At 45.0% G+C, this 22,796-nt stretch overlaps 2 protein-coding genes across 4 annotated transcripts in view; one reads left to right on the top strand and one right to left on the bottom strand.

Annotated features, from left to right (window-relative positions):
* The window catches only part of LOC309364859 (zinc finger protein RFP-like), a 260,032-nt gene that overhangs the window by 229,842 nt on the left and 7,394 nt on the right, over nt 1-22,796 (top strand). The window contains exons 2-4 of one of the 2 annotated variants that reach the window (XM_081902815.1): nt 14,972-15,828; nt 18,130-18,565; nt 21,857-21,952. In XM_081902815.1, coding sequence (XP_081758941.1) covers nt 18,143-18,565; nt 21,857-21,952 — 519 coding nt within the window. In that variant the 5' untranslated portion in view covers nt 14,972-15,828; nt 18,130-18,142. Of the gene's footprint in view, nt 1-14,713; nt 14,809-14,971; nt 15,829-18,129; nt 18,566-21,856; nt 21,953-22,796 lie in introns of those variants that run through there. The other variant, XM_081902816.1, reaches the window with a different exon arrangement.
* Nucleotides 1,436-14,973, bottom strand: LOC309364830 (E3 ubiquitin-protein ligase TRIM39-like). 2 transcript variants are annotated; one of them, XM_081902764.1, is made up of 8 exons: nt 14,907-14,973; nt 13,594-14,050; nt 12,183-12,278; nt 8,539-8,769; nt 5,341-5,363; nt 4,602-4,720; nt 2,989-3,045; nt 1,436-2,591 (listed from the first exon to the last, which is right to left on the bottom strand). In XM_081902764.1, the coding sequence occupies exons 2-8, from the start codon at nt 14,011-14,013 to the stop codon at nt 2,074-2,076; spliced, it is 1,464 nt and encodes a 487-aa protein (XP_081758890.1). In that variant the 5' UTR covers nt 14,014-14,050; nt 14,907-14,973; the 3' UTR covers nt 1,436-2,073. The 2 variants fall into 2 exon arrangements, with proteins under 2 accessions (XP_081758890.1, XP_081758891.1); XM_081902765.1 differs by lacking the exons at nt 12,183-12,278; nt 14,907-14,973 and having other exon boundaries at nt 13,594-14,345.

Below are 22,796 nucleotides of genomic sequence, written 5' to 3'. Positions count from 1 at the left end.
GTGGGAATGGGTGATTGGCAGATAGCTGTGATGAGCCTGTTGACAACTGTGATGAGCCTGTTGCAGTCGTTAAGAGTCGTCAACAGGCTCATCACAGCTATCTGCCAATCACCCATTCCCACCACCCTTCTGAGTAATACCCCTCCCCACCTTCTCACTATATAGAAGGGTCTGGTAACTTCTGTTTCAGTATATCTGAAGAAGCGTGCATGCACACGAAAGCTCATACCAAGAACTAACTTAGTTGGTCTTTAAGGTGCTACTGGAAGGATTTTTTTTTTGTTTTGACCATAATTCAAATCAAGGTTTGATTAAACTTTGCCAAATACTGAAATCTCCTGGATTTAATTATTCTAATGAGCCAAGCCACATCTGCAGAGCTGGCTGGATGGGCCATTAGCAGGGGACAAAGACCAGTGATGGCCCATCAAGGAAACCATCAGAGGACAAGAGTGCCAGGCAAAGGGGAGTGGGCCCTCTGCCATGATAGGGGCTAGTGGGTATAGACAAAGCCAGGTTCAACTTTGAATGATCCTTGCAAAGAACACCATGTGAGCTGGGGATGACAGACTGGAACCAAGAGACAGAGGGTGGCTTTTTTTTTTGATGTCCTATGAATCCACTGCTTCCTTTAAGGGGGAAGCAGACCCTCATAGCGAAGGAATGGGTTTCCAAAACCCAAAACTGACTGTGCAGGCAGTTTGAAACTGCACCAAAACCCCTATTTTTCCTTAACTAAAATCCATTAACTTGAGCTCGGAGCTCAATGCATAAACAAAAGCCCGGCTGTATGGACAAGTGTTTATCAGTTGTGAAGGCAACTATGGTCTTCACTGTACCAGTAGAAGAACAGAACAGAGAGAAGACACATCTGTGCTTTATCTTACGTCCTGGACACACTGACACACAAACCCAGGTCCGGGAACAAACGCCAGAGCGTGTTAGCCTCACACAAAATACCATCTTGAAAACATGTATCTTAAAACAAAATATTGGTACCAACATTGTCATTTTTCTGGCACAATGCTAAGATGTTCCTATAGTTGCAGACATTTCATGGGATGTGAGGTGATGATAGGCCTGGTTAATTGGCTAGCTTGGTTTTGTTATTTTTCTGGGATGGTGGGTTTCTTAGTTAATTCTTGCGCTATGAATATGAATGTTCAGTATGGTTCTTTTTTAAAAAAGAAAAAGGGTTAGGATGGGATGGTTTGAAACACAGGTCTGGTCAATTGGTTAGCATATTTTTGTTATTTTTATGGGATGGTGGTTTTTTTTAAAAAAATAATTCTTATGCTATCAGCATTATCTGTATCATTTTTGTTCAGTATGGTACTTAAAAAAAGTTTTTAGGATGCCTTTAATCTTCTAAGAAAAGCAATATCATATCATAACAGAACTGCAGCATAAAAAGTTAGTGGAGTGAAAACAAAGGTTAAAAGGAATTTTTTATAACTTTATTGACGGATTAATGAAATGAGTGAAAGACTGCAATGGCGACAATCACGACATCAAATCACAGGTTTATTAAACGTAAAAAGCTAAAGAAAAAGACCTGAGGGGTTACATGCTAATAAATAGTGTGGTTAATATAAACTAAGAATCAAAACAGACAAAATATGGCCTTGCATTTAGCATGCAAGTTTTTAAAACTGCAAAATGTTGAGTGAGGGAAGAAGCTGATGATTATGAGAATCACAAAATGCGGTGGAGGATTTAACCCTTTCCACCTCTGCTTTGGTCCCGAGGATAATCCCTCTGAAGCTGCTATTTGCATTGGGAGGAAATTCCCCATTGGCACCACCAAGAGGGTGCAAAATTAAACAGTATTTGCAATATTATAGTGCTTCTTTGCTGTACTGAATTATAAAGCTATCATCTGCACAGTCAAACCAAAACACCTTGGTCCTTTGTTGAAGGGGAATGTGGGACAGCAGCCTGGGATGGAAGCAGACTTCCAAAGAAAATGCGCACAGAAATGATATCCACTGCTCTTTGGGACTAACACCTGGAATCGTCTGAGTACACAGGCAAGGCAAAGCAAAGCAAAGCACAGGTCAAGGACCATGTGTTTTAAGAGCACAGCTGAAGGGGAGCTGATGAATTTCCAATCCGGAAAAAGGGGAAAACTTCCTCCCCTTCAAAATCAATTGACTGGAAAATAAAGAGGCGGGTCTTATCTTCAGCATCATAAAAAGCCACAGTCCCTGCTTCATAGTTCAAAGAAACTTGGATCTCTACTGGATCCTCTTCTGGCTCCAAAATGGTAGGAGGTGAAGTCAGAGCTTTGTACTGATCATAACTAAAGCCCATCGCCCAGATCCCTTCGTCAGGTTCAAAATCAATTTCTCTATCCCTCTCCACAGACTCACTGGCTACGCCTACAGCCCAATGGTCAACATCCTCAACATCCACCGTCCAATAATGTTTCCCAGAGCTGAATCCCTGCGTTCCAAGCACACAGCGGGCGTATTCAAACCTCTTTGGGTTGTAGGGGTAGTCCTGGCGAACATCTCCCCACCGTACTGATTTTCCATCTGAAGACACAATATACCGGGGATGGGCTGTTTCCGGATCCAACACCACATTTTCTGAAAGAGAACAGGAAGCAGAGCAAGACAAACGCTTAACAGAATCGGTTACTTCCTAAAGATTGATTTTTATTATTATTATTTTTTAGGAAGGCTGTCTTGAAGAGAATGTGGCCCTTGAGCTGGAAAATGGTTAATGTAACTTTTTCCACCACACCATTTCCCCCAATCTAAGTCCCCCTTAAGCTATTTATTTGCTGGGGGGAGTTGGTTTAGACTGGAGTAACAGTACAGGGACTAACTTGATTCCTCCGCCCCTCAGCACTGCTGCCAGGGCCTCAGTCCAGTTTGATCTCCCCCTGCAGCAGCTTGTATCTGAAGACAGAAACGGCAGGACATCAAATGCTGGAACTCTCCAACATCTGGCCTGTTTTGCTCTCCGGAACTAGCAGCTTACCTCTTATCCATTTTGATTTGACTGTGTTGGACTGAGAGCAGTTGGACTCAGAACCGTCTAGGAGAAAAGAGAGCAAGGTAAAAAGTCCGTCATAAGGCTAACAAAAGGAACCTTGTAGCCTGTTTAACCATGCAGCAATGAAGCATTGTTGTTAACTACAATAATTATCGACTAATGCATGACTCATGTTCCTAAGGCTAACTGACAGATGAACAACATCTCTGATATGATGAATGATTCTGTTAAAAGCAAGGGCAGCTGTAGTGGTAAGAATGATAAACAGGATGAATTCTGGGTAGCCAGGAAGAAGAGAAGGGGCACATGCCACACACTTTGGGTAGCAAAGAGCGAATGCCCATTCCCCCATACTTAAGGTGCACAACTTGCATAATGGGGACTCGATAGCAAGAGACAAGAATGGGGAACTGGCCACATTGTTCTCTCCTCCATCCCATCACGAGCCAGATTTGACAATCCCCTGATGTCATAATGATGTCAGGTGACCCTTTCCCCCCTCCCCCCACTTCATGGGTCTAACAGAGAGCTTTGCAAGGGGCTTCACTAGGCCAGATTCTCAGCTAATCGCCAGGCCTTGCAAGGTGCTCAGCAAAGCTCTGCAAGACCAAACTATCAGCTGATACAAAAAAATTCCTTAAAGACCAACTAAGTTAGTTCTTGGTATGAGCTTTCGTGTGCATGCACACTTCTTCAGATACATGGAAGTGTGCATGCACACGAAAGCTCATACCAAGAACTAACTTAGTTGGTCTTTAAGGTGCTACCGGAAGGATTTTTTTTGTTTTGAATATGGCAGACCAACACGGCTACCTATCTGTAACTGGAACTATATCAGCTGATAGGTTTTTTTCCCTAGAGTTCTTTGCACAGGGCTTCTCAGGCACTGCTGATTAGCTTACAAAGCCCCTTTTGACTGAGCCTGGTCATTACCTGCCCTGCTCCTGATGGTGAGTGCAGGGTAGATGCGCAGGCCATAGCCAACTTGGCTTGCAGTCCAGATGTGGAGGTCTGGCGCAGGAGATTGGACGAGATGACCCTCATGGTCCCTTCCAACTCTACAATTCTATTACAGTGGTACCTCGGATTAAGTACTTAATTCGTTCCAGAGGTCCGTTCTTAACCTGAAACTGTTCTTAACCTGAAGCACCACTTTAGCTAATGGGGCATCTTGCTGCCGCCGCGCCGCCTGAGCACGATTTCTGTTCTTATCCTGAAGTAAAGTTCTTAACCCGAAGCACTATTTTTGGATTAGCAGAGTGTGTAACCTGAAGCGTATGTAACCTGAAGCGTATGTAACCCGAGGTACCACTGTAGTTCTATTTATAATCAGAGTGGTCCAAGGTCACTTTGTGGGTCTTATGCCTGAATGGAGACTTGACACTAGTCATCCCTGGTCTTAGTCAGACCTTTTATCTAACCCATCAAACCACACTAGCACAAAGTCACTCGCTTTTTCTAATAATGAGCACCATGGGGGAGAATCTATGGCTGCTGGCATCACCCTGCTACGCTTCTCTTAAAGGTACAATGCTGCTGACAGTGCTGCACCACATGTTTCATCCCTGCAATCCGATTTAGGGTTCTCTTTTACAAACCTCTGACTCTCCTCAGAGAACTCGTCAAAGATGCACTTTCTTGAGAGAATTTCCTGAGCTTTTCCTTCATGTCTGCAGAAGCAGGAGTAGCTGGAAACTGAAATTTCTCCGTCTCACATCTAGTGGGAGAAAGCGAGATATTCAAAGGACCACCCTCAATCTATTTGTACAGTCCCTTATTTTAACTGCCACCTTTTTTGCTTCACAAAGACTCGCCTGCAGCTTTATCCACCTATTGATAGCATAGGGGTGAATGATGGTAAAAAGTTTAATTTTGGCCTCATAGTTAATGGCATAACGGTGAATGCTGAAGTGTAGGAGCCTTATAGCCGTGGCCCCTTCAGCAAGCTTTTGAGTTCTCCAGAAATCTCTGGCCATTTCTAGATTACCTGCTTATTGAGCATACATACATGCCGATTTGCTTCAAAGGAGATTGGATGACATTGGCTGAGCATTCATCCTGATTCATTTACTAGTGAAGTCAAAGCAAGAATCACCCCATCACAATAAAATAAGAGGGTGATGTATTCAAAATTATGGGGAAATGAGACTGAGGGCAGGAAGGCCCTTAATGAAACCCAAAAGCCCTGCCCCACTGACTCACCCATTTTAGCCCAATGATGGTTCCCTGCAGCCTTAAAACAGTAGCTAAGAGGCCATTAAAAGGGTAGCTGGGGAGGGGAGAGGGGGCCCCAAGTAAGTCAAGCATTGTTATAAAGCAAAAGCAGAAGGCAGGTACCTGTCCAGTATGCTTCCAATACCCTAGAAGTGAAAAGAGCAAAGACAATTTAGCTACATTTTGCACACAGTGTAATTTCAATTTAATGGGTGACATCCAATGTTAATAATACTCAAAGCCATTGGTTTCAATGGGTCCGCTCAGAGTATGACTTTGCTGGATGCCAACAAATTATTATTATTATTAAACTAATAAAATTATATATATAATATTATCACCCCCCTCTCTCTATATATAAGAACTATTGTTTCTCTCTTTGCTATGTTTCAATGCCCTTTTATTGATTTTACGCTGCTTCGTGCAGCTTTGTATTCATTTCTGTGCTAAGCTGCTACTGCCTCAATTGTTTTATCCGATTTTATTTGTTTTTAATTGATTTTAAGTTGTGAACTGTGTAGAGTGTAATTAATTGGGTGGTATGTAGTTACAACAAAATGGATGAACGAAGCAGTTTTGAGCCTCTTTCCCACTGTTGCTGTGCCTGTGCCAAAAGACAAAAATGTTCTTGTTATCAGATTTCTTCAACCCACTGATTGTCGTGCAGGAAAGTGGATTTACAATTGTACTCCATCCTACTCCTGTTACGGTTCTTTCGACACCTTCTAACAGATGTCTTCCATGAAGCTGTTTTAGTCCTCCAGATATCATTATGTTTCTTAGAGGTCTACACATTTGACAATGGCATCTTTCGCATCCTAGTCTCTCCCCCTTGTACAGAAATGTCTCATTGGCCACTCACAAAAGGGTGAGGCTTCCTTGCCGGCTTCCTGCTAATTTTGCACAACAGTGAGGAAGGATCCACTGCATAGCCATTTCCTTAATTGTCTCTGACCACCCCCCTTCGTAGGGCCAGGAGAAAGCTGGGTCAATTTCACCAGCGTACTTGGCTCTCCAATTGTAAACTTACCCTACGTAACTTCACAATGGAGAACTGTGGTCACAAGCACACTATACATTAAAGCACACGGCTTGAACCAAAGAATCCTGGAAACTGTAAGCTAGTTTCTCCCCCATGGCATATCTAGCTAAACTCAAAAGTCCCTAAGCACCAGAGGGCCTTTGGCTGATGTCATGGCCTCCCCTCAGCTGTCCTTGAAGGCGGATACAGGAAGATTGCTTATCTGGAGAGGCAGTGCCCCGTGACTGTGGACAAACAGAAACAACAGAGCATGTGCTTCTCCAGTGTCTTTATTATAGACATTCGTATTAGCCTCATCTTACCAACACTGCATAAAGGGATGCAGGTGGCGCTGTGGATTAAACCACAGAGCCTAGGACTTGCTGATCAGGAGGTCGGCGGTTCGAATCCCTGCGATGGGGTGCGCTCCTGTTGCTCGGTCCCTGCTCCTGCCAACCTAGCAGTTTCAAAGCACGTCAAAGTGCAAGTAGATAAATAGGTACGGCTCCAGCGGGAAGGTAAATGGCGTTTCTGTGCGCTGTTCTGGTTTCACCAGGAGTGGCTTAGTCATGTTGGCCACATGACCTGGAAGCTGTACACCGGCTCCCTTGGCCAATAAAGTGAGATGAGCGCCGCAACCCCAGAGTCGGCCACGACTGGACCTAATGGTCAGGGGTCCCTTTACCTTTATCAACACTGCATAAGCACCCAGGGCACACAGGACAATTCTATACCTCCCTGCTTTCAGGTACCAACCCTGCTACAACATACATTGCCAGATTCTGCACGGCAGTGCTCAAAATTCGTTGGATGACCTGTGCCACAAACTAGATATAGTGAGCACTCGTATTAAGAGTGTTCTGTAGACTGACAGGTATAGTCTCACACTCTTTCACTCTTGTCTAATGTTCCTAACCCTTCTTTTAGATTTCCTTAGCTTCTTTTGGATTCTTATAGATTTTTAAAATATATTTTCTGCTTTAACTCATTTTAGTTTTGAGTTTCTTTTTAAGGTTTTGAACAATTGTATCCCTCCCCCCTTATGCTGGCCTACGGCCCTAATAAAGATTTGCTGTTGTTGTAAGCTAGTTTATGATGCTTGAGACTGTAACTCTGCTACAGTTCCTAGGACTATTTAAGATAGAGCCATGCACTTTCAAATGCATGGTATGGATGTGACTGTAGAAAGGGAGAGGGGTGGCTGGTTCTCCAAACTAACACTCCACCGGGATTCAGAGTCTGCGTATTGCCTGATATACAGGCTACTATGAGTTCTCTCATAAACGCATGAAACAACTAAAGCAAAATCTATATAATATGAAAAATTATTTAACTACTAACAGAGAATATTCATTTTTCTCACATGTGCATGAGAATTTCTTTAGGTTTGATTGTTTTCTAATACCATCTTTCTTCCAACATATCCCCTGTATGACTTCTTTGATGGGCTGTGAGATTGGCTCTCACTGAACTTCTTCCCACATTCTCAGCACTGTTGTGGCTTCTCCCATGGATGAATTCTTTTTCTACATTCCAACTAGTGGTAAGGTTTCTCCCCTGTACTAATTTTTTGATGGAAAGTGAGACTCATCTTGGAGTTGAAGCTCTTTCCACATTCTAAGGATTTAAAATGGTTCCTCCCTACTATGAGTTCTTTCATGTGAAGTGAGACTTCTCTTATGAGTGAAGCTGTTTCCACATTCTAAGCAAGGATATGGTTTCTCCCCTGTATGGATTCTTTGATGGGAAAGATTAGAACTGCTGAATTTACATGGTTCAGCGTTCCATCAATTACCTCATTCATTTCAGTCTGCTTTACATACCTGGATTTGCATTCTATGTTTGTATATAAAGGGTAGGAATAAAGTGATAATCAATTACAGAATAACTTGACAGTCACATGTCCACTAGCTTCCTTGGCTTCAAAAAACATGGGATTCAATCCAACTCTATAGTCGTTCTACCCTTTGCCGTTTTTCAAGAGACTTGGGACTTTGAAAGTGGTTGCAACTCCAACTCATTCTGAGAATGATGAGGGATGCATACTCAATGAGAACAACTTACTTTCAAAAAAATCAACCATCGGTGGCCATTTTTCTTATTAAACCATTACTTACCACACATGCAGTGAGCTCCTGGCCAGCTGCCTCTGCCAACCAATTTGTGCTGGCTATGAATCAATATTGGATTAGAATACCAGCTCCAAAAAATCTTTTGCCGATTGGCCACCCTTACCTGCCATCTCACCAATCAGGATATTTCTGTCATGAATACATTCTGGTTCAGAATACTAGACCTACCTCCAAGAATTCATCTGCTGATTGAGTGCCCTTCTTTTCTATATCACCAATCAGATCGTTGATGTAGGATATTTCATCCTCAAATTTGTTTGCATAATCATGTCTTCTCTTCTCAATCTCCCTTTTTATGTCTTCCAACCTGGCCAGCTGGCGTTGCTCTTGTTCCTCCAAAAACTGCCGCTGTTGTTGGAATTCAGACACAATCTCCCCCCTCTTGGCTTCTGCCTCTTTCTACAATGGAGAGATACAAATGACAATGGGATGTTCTAATAGATTGCCCAATCCAGATCCTAATAATATCACATTGGAATATATATCACATACTCAGTGGGGGCTTTTCCTAGAAAAATAGGTGCTGGTACTAACCGTGAAATTGTTATAGCAAGTGTCACACTTTTTAACAACAACAAAAAGATGTGCCGGTACTGCATACCCCCTGGAAAAAAGCACTGCACGTACTTGGAATTAAATTGATTATAGTCTCTTTCAGGTGTTCACATCAAATGTTAAGAAAACATAAGAGGAGGGTGTTAAATGAACACACCAGCCATTCATTGGCTGATTCCCTGGTGGCCCACTGGAATGCGGAGTTAACCAGGGCTACCGACTGTCTGGCTTCGAAGCACCCTCTCCGATTGCATGGAGCCCGGACAGCACGTGGTTTTCCACAGATCTGAGGGCAATGAAACAATCGCTGAGACGGCTAGAGCGTCGGTGGCAAAAAACTCACTCCGAATCTGACCGGACACAGGTTAGAGCTCAACGTTGAGCCTACCAAGTGGCGATAGCGACGGCGAAGAAGACTTTCTTCACCGCCTGTTTTGCATCTGCAGAAAATAGTAGCAGGAGACTCTTTCAGGTGGTCCGCAATCTAACGGAACCACCTTTACCACCAGGGCCTTGTAAAGACCCCAAGATCTCCTGCAACGATTTTGCAAAGTTTTTTCCAGATAAAATCACTCATATTCAGAAGGAACTAGACACCACCGTGGGAGCAGGGCCAGGGCAGGAGAGTGCTAGAGCCCTGTCTGGTCAAGTTGCATGGAATCAATTTCAATCCATTACCTCCGAGGATGTGGACAGGCTGCTTGGACGTGTGAAACCAACCACCTGTCTCCTTGATCCTTGCCCATCCTGGCTAATAAAAGCAAGCCGGGAAGGGCTGGGCGATGGGCTCTGCGGGGTGGTGAATGCTTCCCTCTGTGAGGGAACATTCCCAGATCCGCTGAAAGAGGCGGTCATTAAACTGCTTCTTTAAAAACCATCTTTAGACCCGGCCAATATGGCCAACTATCGCCCAGTCTCAAATCTTCCATTCTTGGGCAAGGTGATTGAGTGAGTGGTTGCTGAAAAACTCCAGGCAAGCCTGGAGGATGCAGACCATTTGGATCCCTTCCAATCGGGATTCAGGCCTCACCATGGGACTGAAACTGCCTTGGTCGCTCTGGTTGATGATCTCTGGCGAGCTAGGGACAAAGGTGAGAGCAGTTTCCTAGTTCTGCTGGATGTCTTAGCGGCCTTTGATACAATCAACCATAACATCCTTCTAGACCGTCTAGAGGGGCTAGGAGCTGGGGGCACTGTTATACAGTGGTTTCGCTCCTTCCTCCTGGGCCGTGTTCAGAAAGTGGTGGTGGGGGATGAGTGTTCAGACCCCTGGGCCCTCACTTGTGGGGTGCCTCAGGGTTCCGTCCTCTCCCCCATGCTTTTTAACATCCATATGAAGCCGCTGGGAGAAATCATCAGGGGGTTTGGGCTGGGTGTCCATCAATATGCAGATGATACCCAGCTCTACCTCTCTTTCAAATCAGAACCAGTGAAGGCGGTGAAGGCCCTGTGTGAGTGCCTGGAGGCGGTTGGCGGATGGATGGCAGCTAATGGATTGAGACTGAATCCTGACAAGACAGAAGTACTGTTTTGGGGGGACAGGGGGTGGGCTGGTGTGGAGGACTCCCTGGTCCTGAATGGGGTAACTGTGCCCCTGAAGGACCAGGTGCGCAGCCTGGGAGTCATTTTGGACTCACAGCTGTCCATGGAGGCGCAGGTCAATTCTGTATCTGTATTCTGCCTACCAACTCCACCTGGTACGCAGGCTGAGACCCTACCTGCCCGCGGACTGTCTCGCCAGAGTGGTGCATGCTCTGGTTATCTCCCACTTGGACTACTGCAATGCGCTCTACGTGGGGCTACCTTTGAAGGTGACCCAGAAACTACAACTAATCCAGAATGTGGCAGCTAGACTGGTGACTGGGGGCGGCCGCCGAGACCACATAACAACAGTCTTGAAAGACCTACATTGGCTCCCAGTACATTTCCGAGCACAATTCAAAGTGATGGTGTTGACCTTTAAAGCCCTAAACGGCCTCGGCCCAGTATACCTGAAGAAGCGTCTCCACCCCCATCGTTCAGCCCGGACGTTGAGATCCAGCGCCGAGGGCCTTCTGGCGGTTCCCTCATTGTGAGAAGCAAAGCTACAGGGAACCAGGCAGAGGGCTTTCTCAGTAGTGGCGCCTGCCCTGTGGAACGCCCTCCCGTCAGATGTCAAAGCGATAAACAACTACCTGACATTCAGAAGACATCTTAAGGCAGCCCTGTTCAGGGAAGTTTTTAACGTGTGATATTTTACTATATTTTTGGTTTCTATGGAAGCCACCCAGAGTGGCTGGGGAGGCCCAGCCAGATGGGCGGGGTATAAATAATAAATTATTATTATATTATTATTATTGAACAGAAACTAAAATGGGATACAGGATAACATTAAAATATTTCAACTCCTGTGACTGTGATTTTTAAACTGTTTTCAATCATGAATTTAAAATTGTTTTAAACCAATCCTGGACCTGCTGGTGAAGAGTGGGTTATTTTTTTTTAAAAAAAATTGTCGTTATCACATGGTACAAAAAGGTACCATGCAAACCTATTCCACATATTGGGGGCCACCAGCAAAAAAGCCCTTTCTCTGTCGCCCTCCATGCTTCAGAATGAGAGGGCACTTGGAAAAGTTGGTTTCAGTGACAAACCAAGGCCTAAATCACAAGTGAAATGGATCCAGAAAATCTGTTTCACCCATAAATCTTGACTTGAAAGCAGCCTCAAACATATTCCAACTTCATGATCACAACAATATCAAGGCACTTATCTAGTCCTTTCCCCTTCCTAGATACTACGGTAATGTAAAATATAACATAGGTCAGGAAAATGTGGATCCTTATCAAATCACACTCCACCAATGTACACAGATCCTTGCTCTCAAATGATAACGTTGCCAGTGGTGATCAGCTCACCGTAGACAGGCCTTAAAAGGAGGAGTTATGCACATGGGTAGGCAAACTAAGGCTCGGGGGCCGGATCCAGGCCAAAAGCCTTCTAAAGCCTATGGGCGGCCCGGGAATCAGTGTATTTTTCCACGAGTAGAATGTGTCCTTTTATTTAAAATGCATCTCTGGGTTATTTGTGGGGTCTGCCTGGTGTTTTTCCATGAGTAGAATGTGTCCTTTTATTTAAAATGCATCTCTGGGTTATTTGTGGGGCATAGGAATTTGTTCATCCCCCTCCAATATAGTCCGGGCCCCCACAAGGTCTGAGGGACAGTGGACCGGCCCCCTGCTGAAAAAGTCTGACCCCTGAGTTATGCCAATTCTTACCAATAGGTCCTGGCACGGCTTCTCACCATTTGATTTAACCGACAGAATCTTGCTTCTTTCTTTTTTCAGATCCTTTAGATGTCCAAGTAGTATACCCTAAGGACAGATAATGGATGATAAAGGTAAAGGTAAAGGGACCCCTGACCATTAGGTCCAGTCGTGACCGACTCTGGGGTTGCGACGTTCATCTCGCTTACTGGCCGAGGGAGCCAGCGTACAGCTTCCAGGTCATGTGGCCAGAATGACTAAGCCGCTTCTGGTGAACCAGAGCAGCGCACGGAAACGCCGTTTACCTTTCCGCCGGAGCAGTACCTATTTATCTACTTGCACTTTGATGTGCTTTCGAACTGCTAGGCTGGCAGGAGCAGGGACCGAGCAACGGGAGCTCACCCCGGTGCGGGGATTCGAACCGCCAACCTTCTGATCAGCAAGTCCTAGGCTCTGTGGTTTAACCCACAGTGCCACCCGCGTCCGTATAATGGATGATACGGTAGATTTAAAAGTTTTATTTACAAGCAGCAGACTTTAAAATGTCTATAGGACGGGACAGGGGGAGCCTGCAGCTGACCAGAAGTTGTTGGGCTCTCAACTTCCATCAGCTGCTACAGTGGCACAGCTTGGCACAGGTCCCAGGGAAGTGGCCAAAACAAAACACGCCCACCACCAACTTCCACACCCTCCACACAAAAAACAGGATGGTGCCTAAAAGACATGCCACACAATACTGGGGATCCATCCAGGTTCTTTTACAGAATCTGGATTTTTTAAAAAAAATTGCACTTAAAAAAAAAAATAGCACTTCATGTGGCAACCTGTGAAAAAATCCAGAAAATAAAAAGGCAACCATTTCACGATAAATGCTATGTGCAAGGAAGACCCCGAGACAGAAACAGCTGTGGCTGCTTAAGACAGGAATTGCCAACCTTTGGGGGCCAATGGACACCTTGGAATTTTGAGGGGAAATTCCTGTAAACCCGTCACAAAATGGCTGCCACACTTGAAAGAGGCTGGCCCACAAAATGGTGTGATGAGGCTGCCCATTATTGAGGGCGAAGGGTGGGTCTCTGGAAGTATCAAATATCAACCTTTGCAGAGAGCTCTGTGAACCACTATCACGCTTCAAACAGAATTGGCACAATGTGGTTTGAAGCTAACCCTGATTGCAGAAATAAACTTAAGTGAGGTGTTCACCTCCTTCTATATCTGGGGAGGCTACTCACCTGTGACCCTCAAGGTGCTGCTACGCTACAACTCCCATCACCCTTGCCTGGGTTTAACGGGAGCTGGGCTCAAAACACCTGGAGGACCACAAGTTCCCTGTCCCTGTTGTATATCGTGGTTAGATTAGATATCACAACTGCACCAGGCTTACACATGAACTGCAATCTTTGCTAAAATGCACCGTCATTACCTTGTAATCTGCAGCAGCTCTTTCTGGGGAAATAACACGGTGGTTTCTGTGAGCCTTGGATCTCTCGCAGAACATGCAAATAAGGGTATTTTCTGTTGTGCAGAAGAGACTCAGAGGCTTCTTGTGCTCCCTGCACATTTTCTCCCTTCCTGGACTTTGCTCCAGCTGCAGACGGAGCTGCTTAGCCGCTTCCACCATGTTCGCCAGGCGCCGGTTGGGTTTCAGGCTTTGCCAGGAAGCTGTTCTTCTGCAATCCGGGCAGCAAATGGAAGCTCCCGATCTTTTCCAATACTTAGTGATGCAGGCTCGGCAAAAGTCGTGCTGGCACTCCGTGATCATAACTGGATCCTTGAAGTAATCCAGACAAATGGAACAAGTGACTTCGTCCTGAAGGTGTTTTGCTGGATCTGCGGTAGCCATGATCGCCAAAGACGCAGCAGCAGCTGTTTTCCGAGAGCTGGAGGAGAATAGGCAAGCTCAGTTTCGCTTTCGTGTTCCTGCGATCGGGCGTTTCGTTTCTTCCCAGACAGAAATCCTGGGAGAAGAGGAAGGAGTACCTCTACGTTGAGGAGGCACTGACGCGGGAAATGGTGGCTAGCCTCTTGCTACTTTTGACCCTAGTCAGCAGATTACTAATTAACTCAAAAGTATGAAATCGCTTTATTGGGTCACAGCTGCTGGCCAGGCTTCATTTAATACTCCTTTCTTGCAAGATGCAGCGCAAACACTTTCTGTTTAAAACATCTAGCCCTCATTGTGGTGGTGGTGAAGGAAAGAAAAAGCAAGGGTTGCTTAGCAGCTTCGTTATACATCTTTAAGGCAAACACATTCCCCTTCTCCCAGGTCTTTCAAACTTTGTGTTTTCTACTATTGTTTATAAGAAAAACTGCTCTTTCCTTTCTGGGGTATTTCAGGAGCCCATATAGAGGGTTTCCTATTGGCAGGAGAGAAATAACAAGAGTATTTTGAGAAGAAAAGCGGCTAGTAAACCTGATCTTTATTTAAGGAACTGTTGCAACAGGGTCCCTCCCAACAGGGAGAACCCTGAACAATAACTTTTGAAATTGGCCACCCTGTAGCCCAAGACCACCACCCCAAAACATCATATATACATTACAGAAGGAGGCCATCTACAACAGAAACCCTGTCTCCCAGGATACCTGATAATGGTCACTGATTGCATGACCTTCGCAGCCTGGCCATTCTTACTTGATGGTAAACACTTTTATTTTTAAAAAGTTTTACTGAGTTTTACAATTTTATAATCGCCATAATCCATATAATAAGTTTTAGAAACAAGCCCGTGTGCTAACCTTGAAAAGGGTTTCTAAATGTACTCTGGAGCCAGCATGTTGAATGGGTGTGCAAGTTTCTGCAGAGCTGTTTCTAAGCATCCGGTTCGTGCGAGTCTTCTCTCTGCAACTGTGTTTTGGGATTGCGGTGCAAATCCGAAATGCAGTGGTTGTTTGGCTCTAACAAAATCAAGAGGATTCCTCAATTTCCTTGAGAAGAAGATTGAGAAGCAGTGTGGTATAGTGGGTAGTGTCGCACTAGGACCTGGGGGAAAACCAGACCCGCTGCAATTGTGAAGCTCCCCCTTCTGGCCTCTGGCATGGTCTTTTTCTTTTTTTGCTAAATACCCAGAGCCCCCAGGGCACTACAATTCATTCCGCACCCTTCTCAAACCTTTAAGTGTTTCCAGGCAGGCAGGAAAAGTATTTGCCAGCATTGTATATCAAGGGTGGGGTAAAATGCACCCGAACATCCCCCCCCCACGCCTCTTACACATATTTATTTCTTTAAATTATTTCAGGAGAACCTTGCAAAGCAGTGGGCATAAAATTGCTGCAAGCAACACCGATTTAAAAATAATAATCATCAGAAAACAGCTGTTTGCTTTCTTCTCCCTTAAGGAAACCACCTGGTGGTAGTTGGAAGAGACAACCTCTGGGAGCTGCCTATGGCAGCAAACCCAACTCATTCCCTTATTTCCAGTTTTTTTAAACGCCCCGCTCCCTTTTTCTGTTGGTTTGTTATAATCCAGATGGGTGCCTTATAGGAGAGCTGACGCAGCCGGCAGAGATTGGGAGCGCTGTGCGGGGCGGAGTTAAGCCGCTGCTGGGCTCTCTCCTTAGGCCGGGCCGGGTCGGGCTTTTGCCTTGCAGGTTGGCTGATGATTCCCGGGGGTCGGACGCTGCATTTTAGCAGGCGAGAGCAAGAGGGGAGCAGAGCGAGGTAGGTGGGCGGGTGGAGAGAGAGAGCTGCAGGCGACGTGGGTGGAGATGGGACAGCTGAAAAGCCATGGGAGAAACCCCGGGAGGTCCGAAGCGTGGTCTGCTTAAGAGGTTTTTGCTTTTCCAATTTAAACGGCGCGGTGGCAGTGTGGCATAGTGGTTAGAGCGCTTCGGGAAAGGTTCGGAAAAGATCAAGGGGATGGAGGAGCGACTCCCCTAACAAGGAAAAGCTGCAACGTTCGGGGCAGGGAAAAGGTGACATGAAAGAATGGGCATTTAAATTTGTTTGGAGCCATCACAGTCTTTCAGCCTCACCTACCTCGCAGGGCTGTTGCGAGGTTAAAAGGGAGGGAGGGAGGGAGGGAGGAAGCATGTTTTGTCACCTTGTGTCCCTTGGAGGAAGGTGGGGTCAAAAAGTACTAAAAACTAATAAAACAATTAACTGTTGGGGAGAGAGAGGCTTGCCATAGTGTACACATTGTGTGGCTTTTTCCTCCACTGAAGCAGGAGCCCTGTAGGAAAACTATAGGCTGCAAATGCACCATGCATTTAAAGTATATCCCCCTCCCCCCCAAAAAAATAGGATCATGGGAACTGTAGTTTACTCCTCACAGAGCTACAGTTTCTGAAACTACATTTCCCACCATTCTTTTAGGGGAAATAAATAGGCACTGTGTGTGCTTTAAATGCATGGGGTGTACACCTAGAAACATATTGTATTGGGCCACAAATAAACCGAATGAAGAATAATTTTATCTGATCGGGCTTTAGGCATTTTTGTAGTTTTTGCTTCGTGTAAATGCTGCATTTGCAAGACAGAGTCAAAGTTATTAAGGCAGGCTCAGCCCTTGGCAATAACTTCATCAGCCCAGTGGTTTGGAACAAATGAGGAAAAGGAACCAACTTTTTTATGAAAGCATCCCTGCCAGGAGATTTAGGAGTCATCCATCCTCTTCTACCCCAACCCCTAAAGCCCAAGAAAATCATACTTTAGTGCTCAAATGGTAATTCAAGCTTGCTGGGGGACGGTTCCCTGGGAAAGGAGCCGGACAAGAGGAAAACTGCTCAGTGTGGATGAGGCCTTAGAGGCAGCTCTGACACATTTATAATCTGCCTTTAACCGTGTGCAGATGGCTTTAGTATTAATGACTTCGGGTACTTTCGGATGGCGGCTTTGCATTGCAAATGAGAATATTCAGATATTGCACTTGCGTTCTTGGCAGCAATGTTTTAAGCAACATCAGATTTCCTCCATGAAAGTTAAATTTGGATTAAAGGGAGGTGGGCCAACAGTTCTATGCTGATATTGCATAACAATTTGTTGTATGTTTTTATGCAGATGTTGTATGAACTCTGTAGAAACTCCCCCCCCCCTTGCATAGACACCCATCCTTCACCTTTAAATAGCATGCAGTATGATAGGGAACAATGGGCTGCAACCCTGTACACACTTAATAGGATCAGGTTTCTTGAATAAATCTTTAATAGCGGGTCCTTCATCAGTTAGGGACGCAGGTGGCGCTGTGGGTTAAAGCCTCAGCGCCTAGGACTTGCCGATCGAAAGGTCGGCGGTTCGAATCCCTGCTGCGGGGTGCGCTCCCGCTGCTCGGTCCCAGCGCCTGCCAACCTAGCAGTTCGAAAGCACCTCCGGGTGCAAGTAGATAAATAGGGACCGCTTTCTAGCGGGAAGGTAAACAGCGTTTCCGTGTGCGGCTCTGGCTCGCCAGAGCAGCGATGTCACGCTGGCCACGTGACCCGGAAGTGTCTCCGGACAGCGCTGGCCCCTGGCCTCTTAAGTGAGATGGGCGCACAACCCCAGAGTCTGTCAAGACTGGCCCGTACGGGCAGGGGTACCTTTACCTTTACCTTTACCTTCATCAGTATGGCCAACCTGTTGAATGCAGTGAGATTCTGCATTTATTTTACAATTATTTACTGTAATAAAACTTGTAAGCGGCTTACAAAAAGAATAACGTAATGAAATAAGCAGTAAAAATATGTAAAAGCCATTATTTAAAGCATTTTTTAAAAAATTAAATCAACAGTAAGTAAAAAACCAGATTAAAGCACATGTCAACATTCTGCATGTCAGGATAGGCTTCCCCAAACAAATATTGTTTCGGGGAAACTATTCAGAACATATGTTTGTCCCTCTAATAGTTAAAACCACCTTCAAACACTCCATCCCTCCCTCCCTTGCAATCTACCGGTAGTTGCCCGTGAGGCCACCACTTCCTGATTGCAAAAAGGAGACACACCCCTCTCTGTAAGCAAAACTAAACTTTGTTCCTCTACGTTGCAGCTAGAAGACGCCAATGGCTGCGCCGAACCCAGAGAAAAGCCTCCAGGATGAAGCCACCTGTTCCATCTGCCTGGATTATTACCAGAACCCGATGATGGTCATCGACTGCGGCCACAACTTCTGCCGGGACTGCATTGCCCAGTGCTGTGAAGGCTCCATTGCCAATGTGTTCTCCTGTCCCCAATGCAGAAAACCCTTCCCTTGGCAGAACCTGCGGCCAAACAGACACCTGTGGAATATTGTTGAGCTGGCCATGCAGTTCAGCAAGCGGCGAGCCAAGGAGTCGGGAGAACAGACGCTCTGCAAGAAACACCAGGAGCCGCTGAAGCTCTTCTGCGAATACGATCAAACGTCCATCTGCGTGGTTTGTGACCGGTCCAAGCTGCATAAATATCACAGCGTGATTCCTATAGAGGAGGCCGCTCAGGTTTACCAGGTAACGTGAGTGGCTGAGAGGGGCTCATATTTGGGGGGGGGGAAGAGATTTTCAATCATGTTTTTCGTAATTGCTAAAAACAATGAGGTTTGATTCTCAAGGGGAGGGTCAGTTAACAGCCGAGAGCACAGGAAGGGAAGGGAAGCCGTTATTGGGGGTCTAAGGATTGCACACACACGAAGGGGCAGGGAAGGGAAGACCTCTCCAGGTGAGAGCTGGGAGCGTCCAGCACTTTCTGTGTGAGACAAAGGGAAAGAGCCGCTTTTCATAGCATCATGCAATTTTGAAGTTGGAAGGGACCCCAAGGGTCATCTAGTCCAACCCCCTGCAACGCAGGGATCTCAGCTGAAGCACCCATGACAGATGGCCATCCAACCTCTGCTTTAAAACCTCCAAGGAAGGAGAGCCCACCACTTCTCATGGGAGTCTGTTCCACTGCCAAACAGGAAGAGGATTCTACTTTCACTTTCAGTTTCTGTTTTGCTGTACAGTAGTTTGTTTTACCTTATTGTATTAAGAAACAGCTTTAATAAAATCTTAATTTTTAAAAAAAAGAAACAATGAAACAAACTCCAAATCTTATTTTTAATACGTTTTTATTGATTTTTTAACTATCAGTTCCAACAGTCATACAACATATCTTCTCATCTTATACAATATTTTAGACTTCCGTTAACACCTCTGATGATTTTCCGTTCTTTATCACTTATTCTGCATTTCTTAATTTCTATATTGCATTTAGTTGTCCTCAACTAATAATTCTTTTCATAGTCTTTCTTGTAATATTTCAAATAATCCACCTTACAAAACTTCTTGCAGTCCTACTAGCATGATCTGTTCATCACAATTACTTTTCAAATAGTTCATATATTTACTCCCGTCCTCTAAGAATCTCTGATCCTGCAGGTTTCGAATCCTTCCTGTTAATTTATCTAATTCTGTATAGTCCATCAACTTCATCCTCCATTCTTCTTTCGTCGGGAACAAACTCCAAATCAGTGGGGGTTCTTGGGAGTGGGGACATCTTAGAAGAACTGGAAAGCAACCAGGATTCATGTATTGGTACACATGAAACAACTTCCTGCCAGGTTAGTCTGTGTAGCCCTATATTACCTGCCCCGTCTGACAGTAGTGCTCCAGGGTCTCTGCAGGGACCTTCCCCCTTAACCTGCTGTCTCGATCCTCTGTCTGCAGAGAACAGGGGGCCTTCTTACCCTTCTCCGTCGATCCTACGTCTGTTGTTTCCTCACTGTCTTATTTTAAGCTATAAGATCTTTGGGAAATTTGGGGTCATCTGCCGCCTGTCTCTTTGGAAGGTGCGACGTACTTCAGTAAGATAGCACTCCTGCAAATGGCTAATGTTAAACAGTCAAACTCGGGTCCCCAACCGTTGTTGGACTACAACTCCCATCATCCCTGACCACTGGCCCTGCTAGCTGGAGATGATGGAAATTGTAGTCCAGCAACAGCTGGGGACCCAAGGTTGTGTTAAATTAGGCGTGGGCCAAACTTGGCCCTCCAGCTGTTTTGGGATTACAATTCCCATCATCCCTGACCACTGGTCCTGTTAGCTAGGGATGATGGGAGTTGTAGTCCCCAAACAGCTGGAGGGCCGAGTTTGGCCATGCCCGTATTAAATCAAGGGGATCAAGCTTTGCAACTCCCTGAACAAGCGCCTCCCAAATCGTCACTTTCTTGGTGCAGCTTCTTAATTTTTGCCTAATTTCACAGAGAGGGTGTCATTAAAGACCTATAGGCCTGGCATTGGGGGGACAGGACCCTGTGACTTTCCAGGGGTGCTTGAACTGCAACTCCCATCATCCGCAGCTGGCACATCCAGTGGCCAGGGATGATGGTGGTTTTCAAGCAGAGGTTGGATGGCCATCTGTCACGGGTGCCTTAGCTGAGATTCCTGCATTGCAAGGGCCCCATCCAATTCTGTGATTCTAAGGGAGCTACAGTTGGTTAGAGCACAGTGCTGATTACACCAAGGTCTCAGGTTTGATCCCCATATGCAGGCATAGGCAAACTCTGGCCCTCCAGATGTTTGGGACTACAATTCCCATCATCGCTGTTAGCTAGGGATGATGGGAATGGTAGTCCCAAACATCTGGAGGGCCGGAGATTGCCTATGCCTGCCCATATGGGAGAGCTGCATATTCCTGCATTGCAGGAGATCTGACTAGATGATCCTCAGGGTTTCTGCCAACTCTACAATTCTATTATTCTGGCGGTCCACAGATTTCCCCATTCCTGATACAGTGGTACCTCGGGTTAAGAACTTAATTTGTTCCGGAGGTCCGTTCTTAACCTGAAACTGTTCTTAACCTGAAGAACCACTTTAGCTAATGGGGCCTCCCGCTGCCGTCCTGCGATTTCTGTTCTCCTGAGGCAAAGTTCTTAACCCGAGGTGCTACTTCTGGGTTAGCGGAGTCTGTAACTTGAAGCGTCTGTAACCCAAGATACCACTGTATAGGCTAGACTCGAAGAGGCCAAACTTGATTTCAACATATTAAAATAATAATAATAATTGTCCAGTAGCGCCTTAGAGACCAACTAAGCTTGTTTCAACTAACCTCCATAATTCCTTGATGCTTATCCCTGGGTGTCTCTCGCAAAATATTGCCATCAAAGCAACAAGCACAATCAATGCATTAGGGGAAAAGGAAGGGTTCATTTCTGTTCTCTTTTCAGACAGTATTGTTGTTTTATTTTGTCCTTCTCTTGGCCAGATTTTTCTTTTCTTCACCAGTATTTATAGGTCACCCTTTATTTGGGTTCTCTTGGGAGCAATAGACATAGCAATAGATGTCTTCTAGAAACCTGCTACAATTGTTTTATTTAGGATGCCTCGAGGGTGGCAAAACGAGGGCTATAAATGCAAAGAGATAAATGAAGGGTTGGTGTAATCTGTCATACCAAGTGGAGGCACTGCTTATCTCTTGGCTACTGCAAGCTTTTTCAGTTTCTGATTAATGGGAATTCAGATGAAGAAAGAAACTTTAAAACCTGTCTGGTGCTTGAGCGCCACAAATACAGAAAAACGAACAGCATCTGTGTATCTCAGCGAGTGGGTAGAGGCTGGAAGAAAATTGGTCTTATTTGAAGATTGTGTGTGAAATATGCCGGAGGAGCAGTTTTAGATTAGTTATACAGCACAGATGCAAATTTGCAATCTGATGGTATTCAGATGTTGTTACAGTGCTGAGCTTAAATAATTCTCTCTTGCATGTGTAGCTGCTTATTTGAGAAGGAATGGCTCAAAAAATGTGTTATTCACATCTGTCTTAGGAGAAAATACATCACTGCTTGCAAACTCTGAAAGAAGAGAGAGAGAAGATTTTATCATTTAAATTAGATGCAGAGAAGCCAAGCCAGGATCTGCTGGTAAGTGCAACCACAATCGGAAGTTAGGAGTTAGCAACACTATTACATCTTCACTTGGTTTTTAATTTGTATATGGCGTTTCTACATTTCTCTGTGTTGGGAATTTCAGCTCTGCGTGTGTTATCCATGTAGAGTGCCAGTTTTTAGAAGCCCAGGACTATCAGTTTATCACCTGTATCTGTTTGGATCTACTTCGGTAAAGTGTACACCTAGAATTGATGTAGGTTCAGTTCAGCTTTTGTATAACAGCAATTAATCAATTTGTATACAGGAGCGAATCTTTTGAGTTTGACATTTTATGTTTTTGTATGTGCTGGAAGCCGCCCAGAGTGGCTGAGCAAACCCAGCCAGATGGGTGGGGTACAAATAATAATACTATTATTATTATTAATGCTACTTTTAATAATACATGCCTATATATACTCTCACAAGACATATAGATAGCCTAAGGTGAGCAATAATAGTACTTAAAACTTTTCTTGTTACAAAGTCTAGATTCCTAAGATTTCAGTAATTCAAAACAGGAGAGCTTCTTTCTAAGTTCCCGGGTCTTTCCAGGTCTTGCAGGGTGCTGCCAGCATAGGTGCAGGCCGTGCCAGATTTATATATAAGCTAAACAAGCTGTAGCTCAGGGCCCCACTCTCTTGGGGCCCCAGAAAAAAATTAAAGAAAAAAAATCTTGATGTACATTTCCAAAATATAACAATTACTTTGATAAAATACATATTTTGTTATGTGCAAATGGCTTTAGATACCTATTAGGTCCACAAATTACCATATAGCATATATTCAACACAAAAAACAGGACAATTTGTTGTTGACCAAGGACAGCTGGACATATGAA

Source organism: Podarcis melisellensis (assembly GCF_964234715.1).
Source record: "Podarcis melisellensis genome assembly, chromosome: 2".
NCBI classification, from domain to species: domain Eukaryota; kingdom Metazoa; phylum Chordata; class Lepidosauria; order Squamata; family Lacertidae; genus Podarcis; species Podarcis melisellensis.
The sequence above is the reverse complement of the archived record's forward strand: the minus strand, read 5'-3'. Positions and strand labels throughout refer to the sequence as shown.

What these genes read in the sequence shown, in the direction of transcription:
- LOC309364830 (XM_081902764.1), bottom strand. Translation starts at nt 14,013, where the DNA reads ATGGCTACCGCAGATCCAGCAAAACACCTTCAGGACGAAGTCACTTGT. An exon ending in AGCCGTGCCAGGACCTATTG is followed by an intron (nt 8,770 to 12,182) that starts GTAAGAATTGGC and finishes TCTCCATTGTAG; the next exon opens with AAAGAGGCAGAAGCCAAGAG. An exon ending in CAAATCAAAATGGATAAGAG is followed by an intron (nt 2,592 to 2,988) that starts GTAAGCTGCTAG and finishes GTTCTCTTTCAG; the next exon opens with AAAATGTGGTGTTGGATCCG.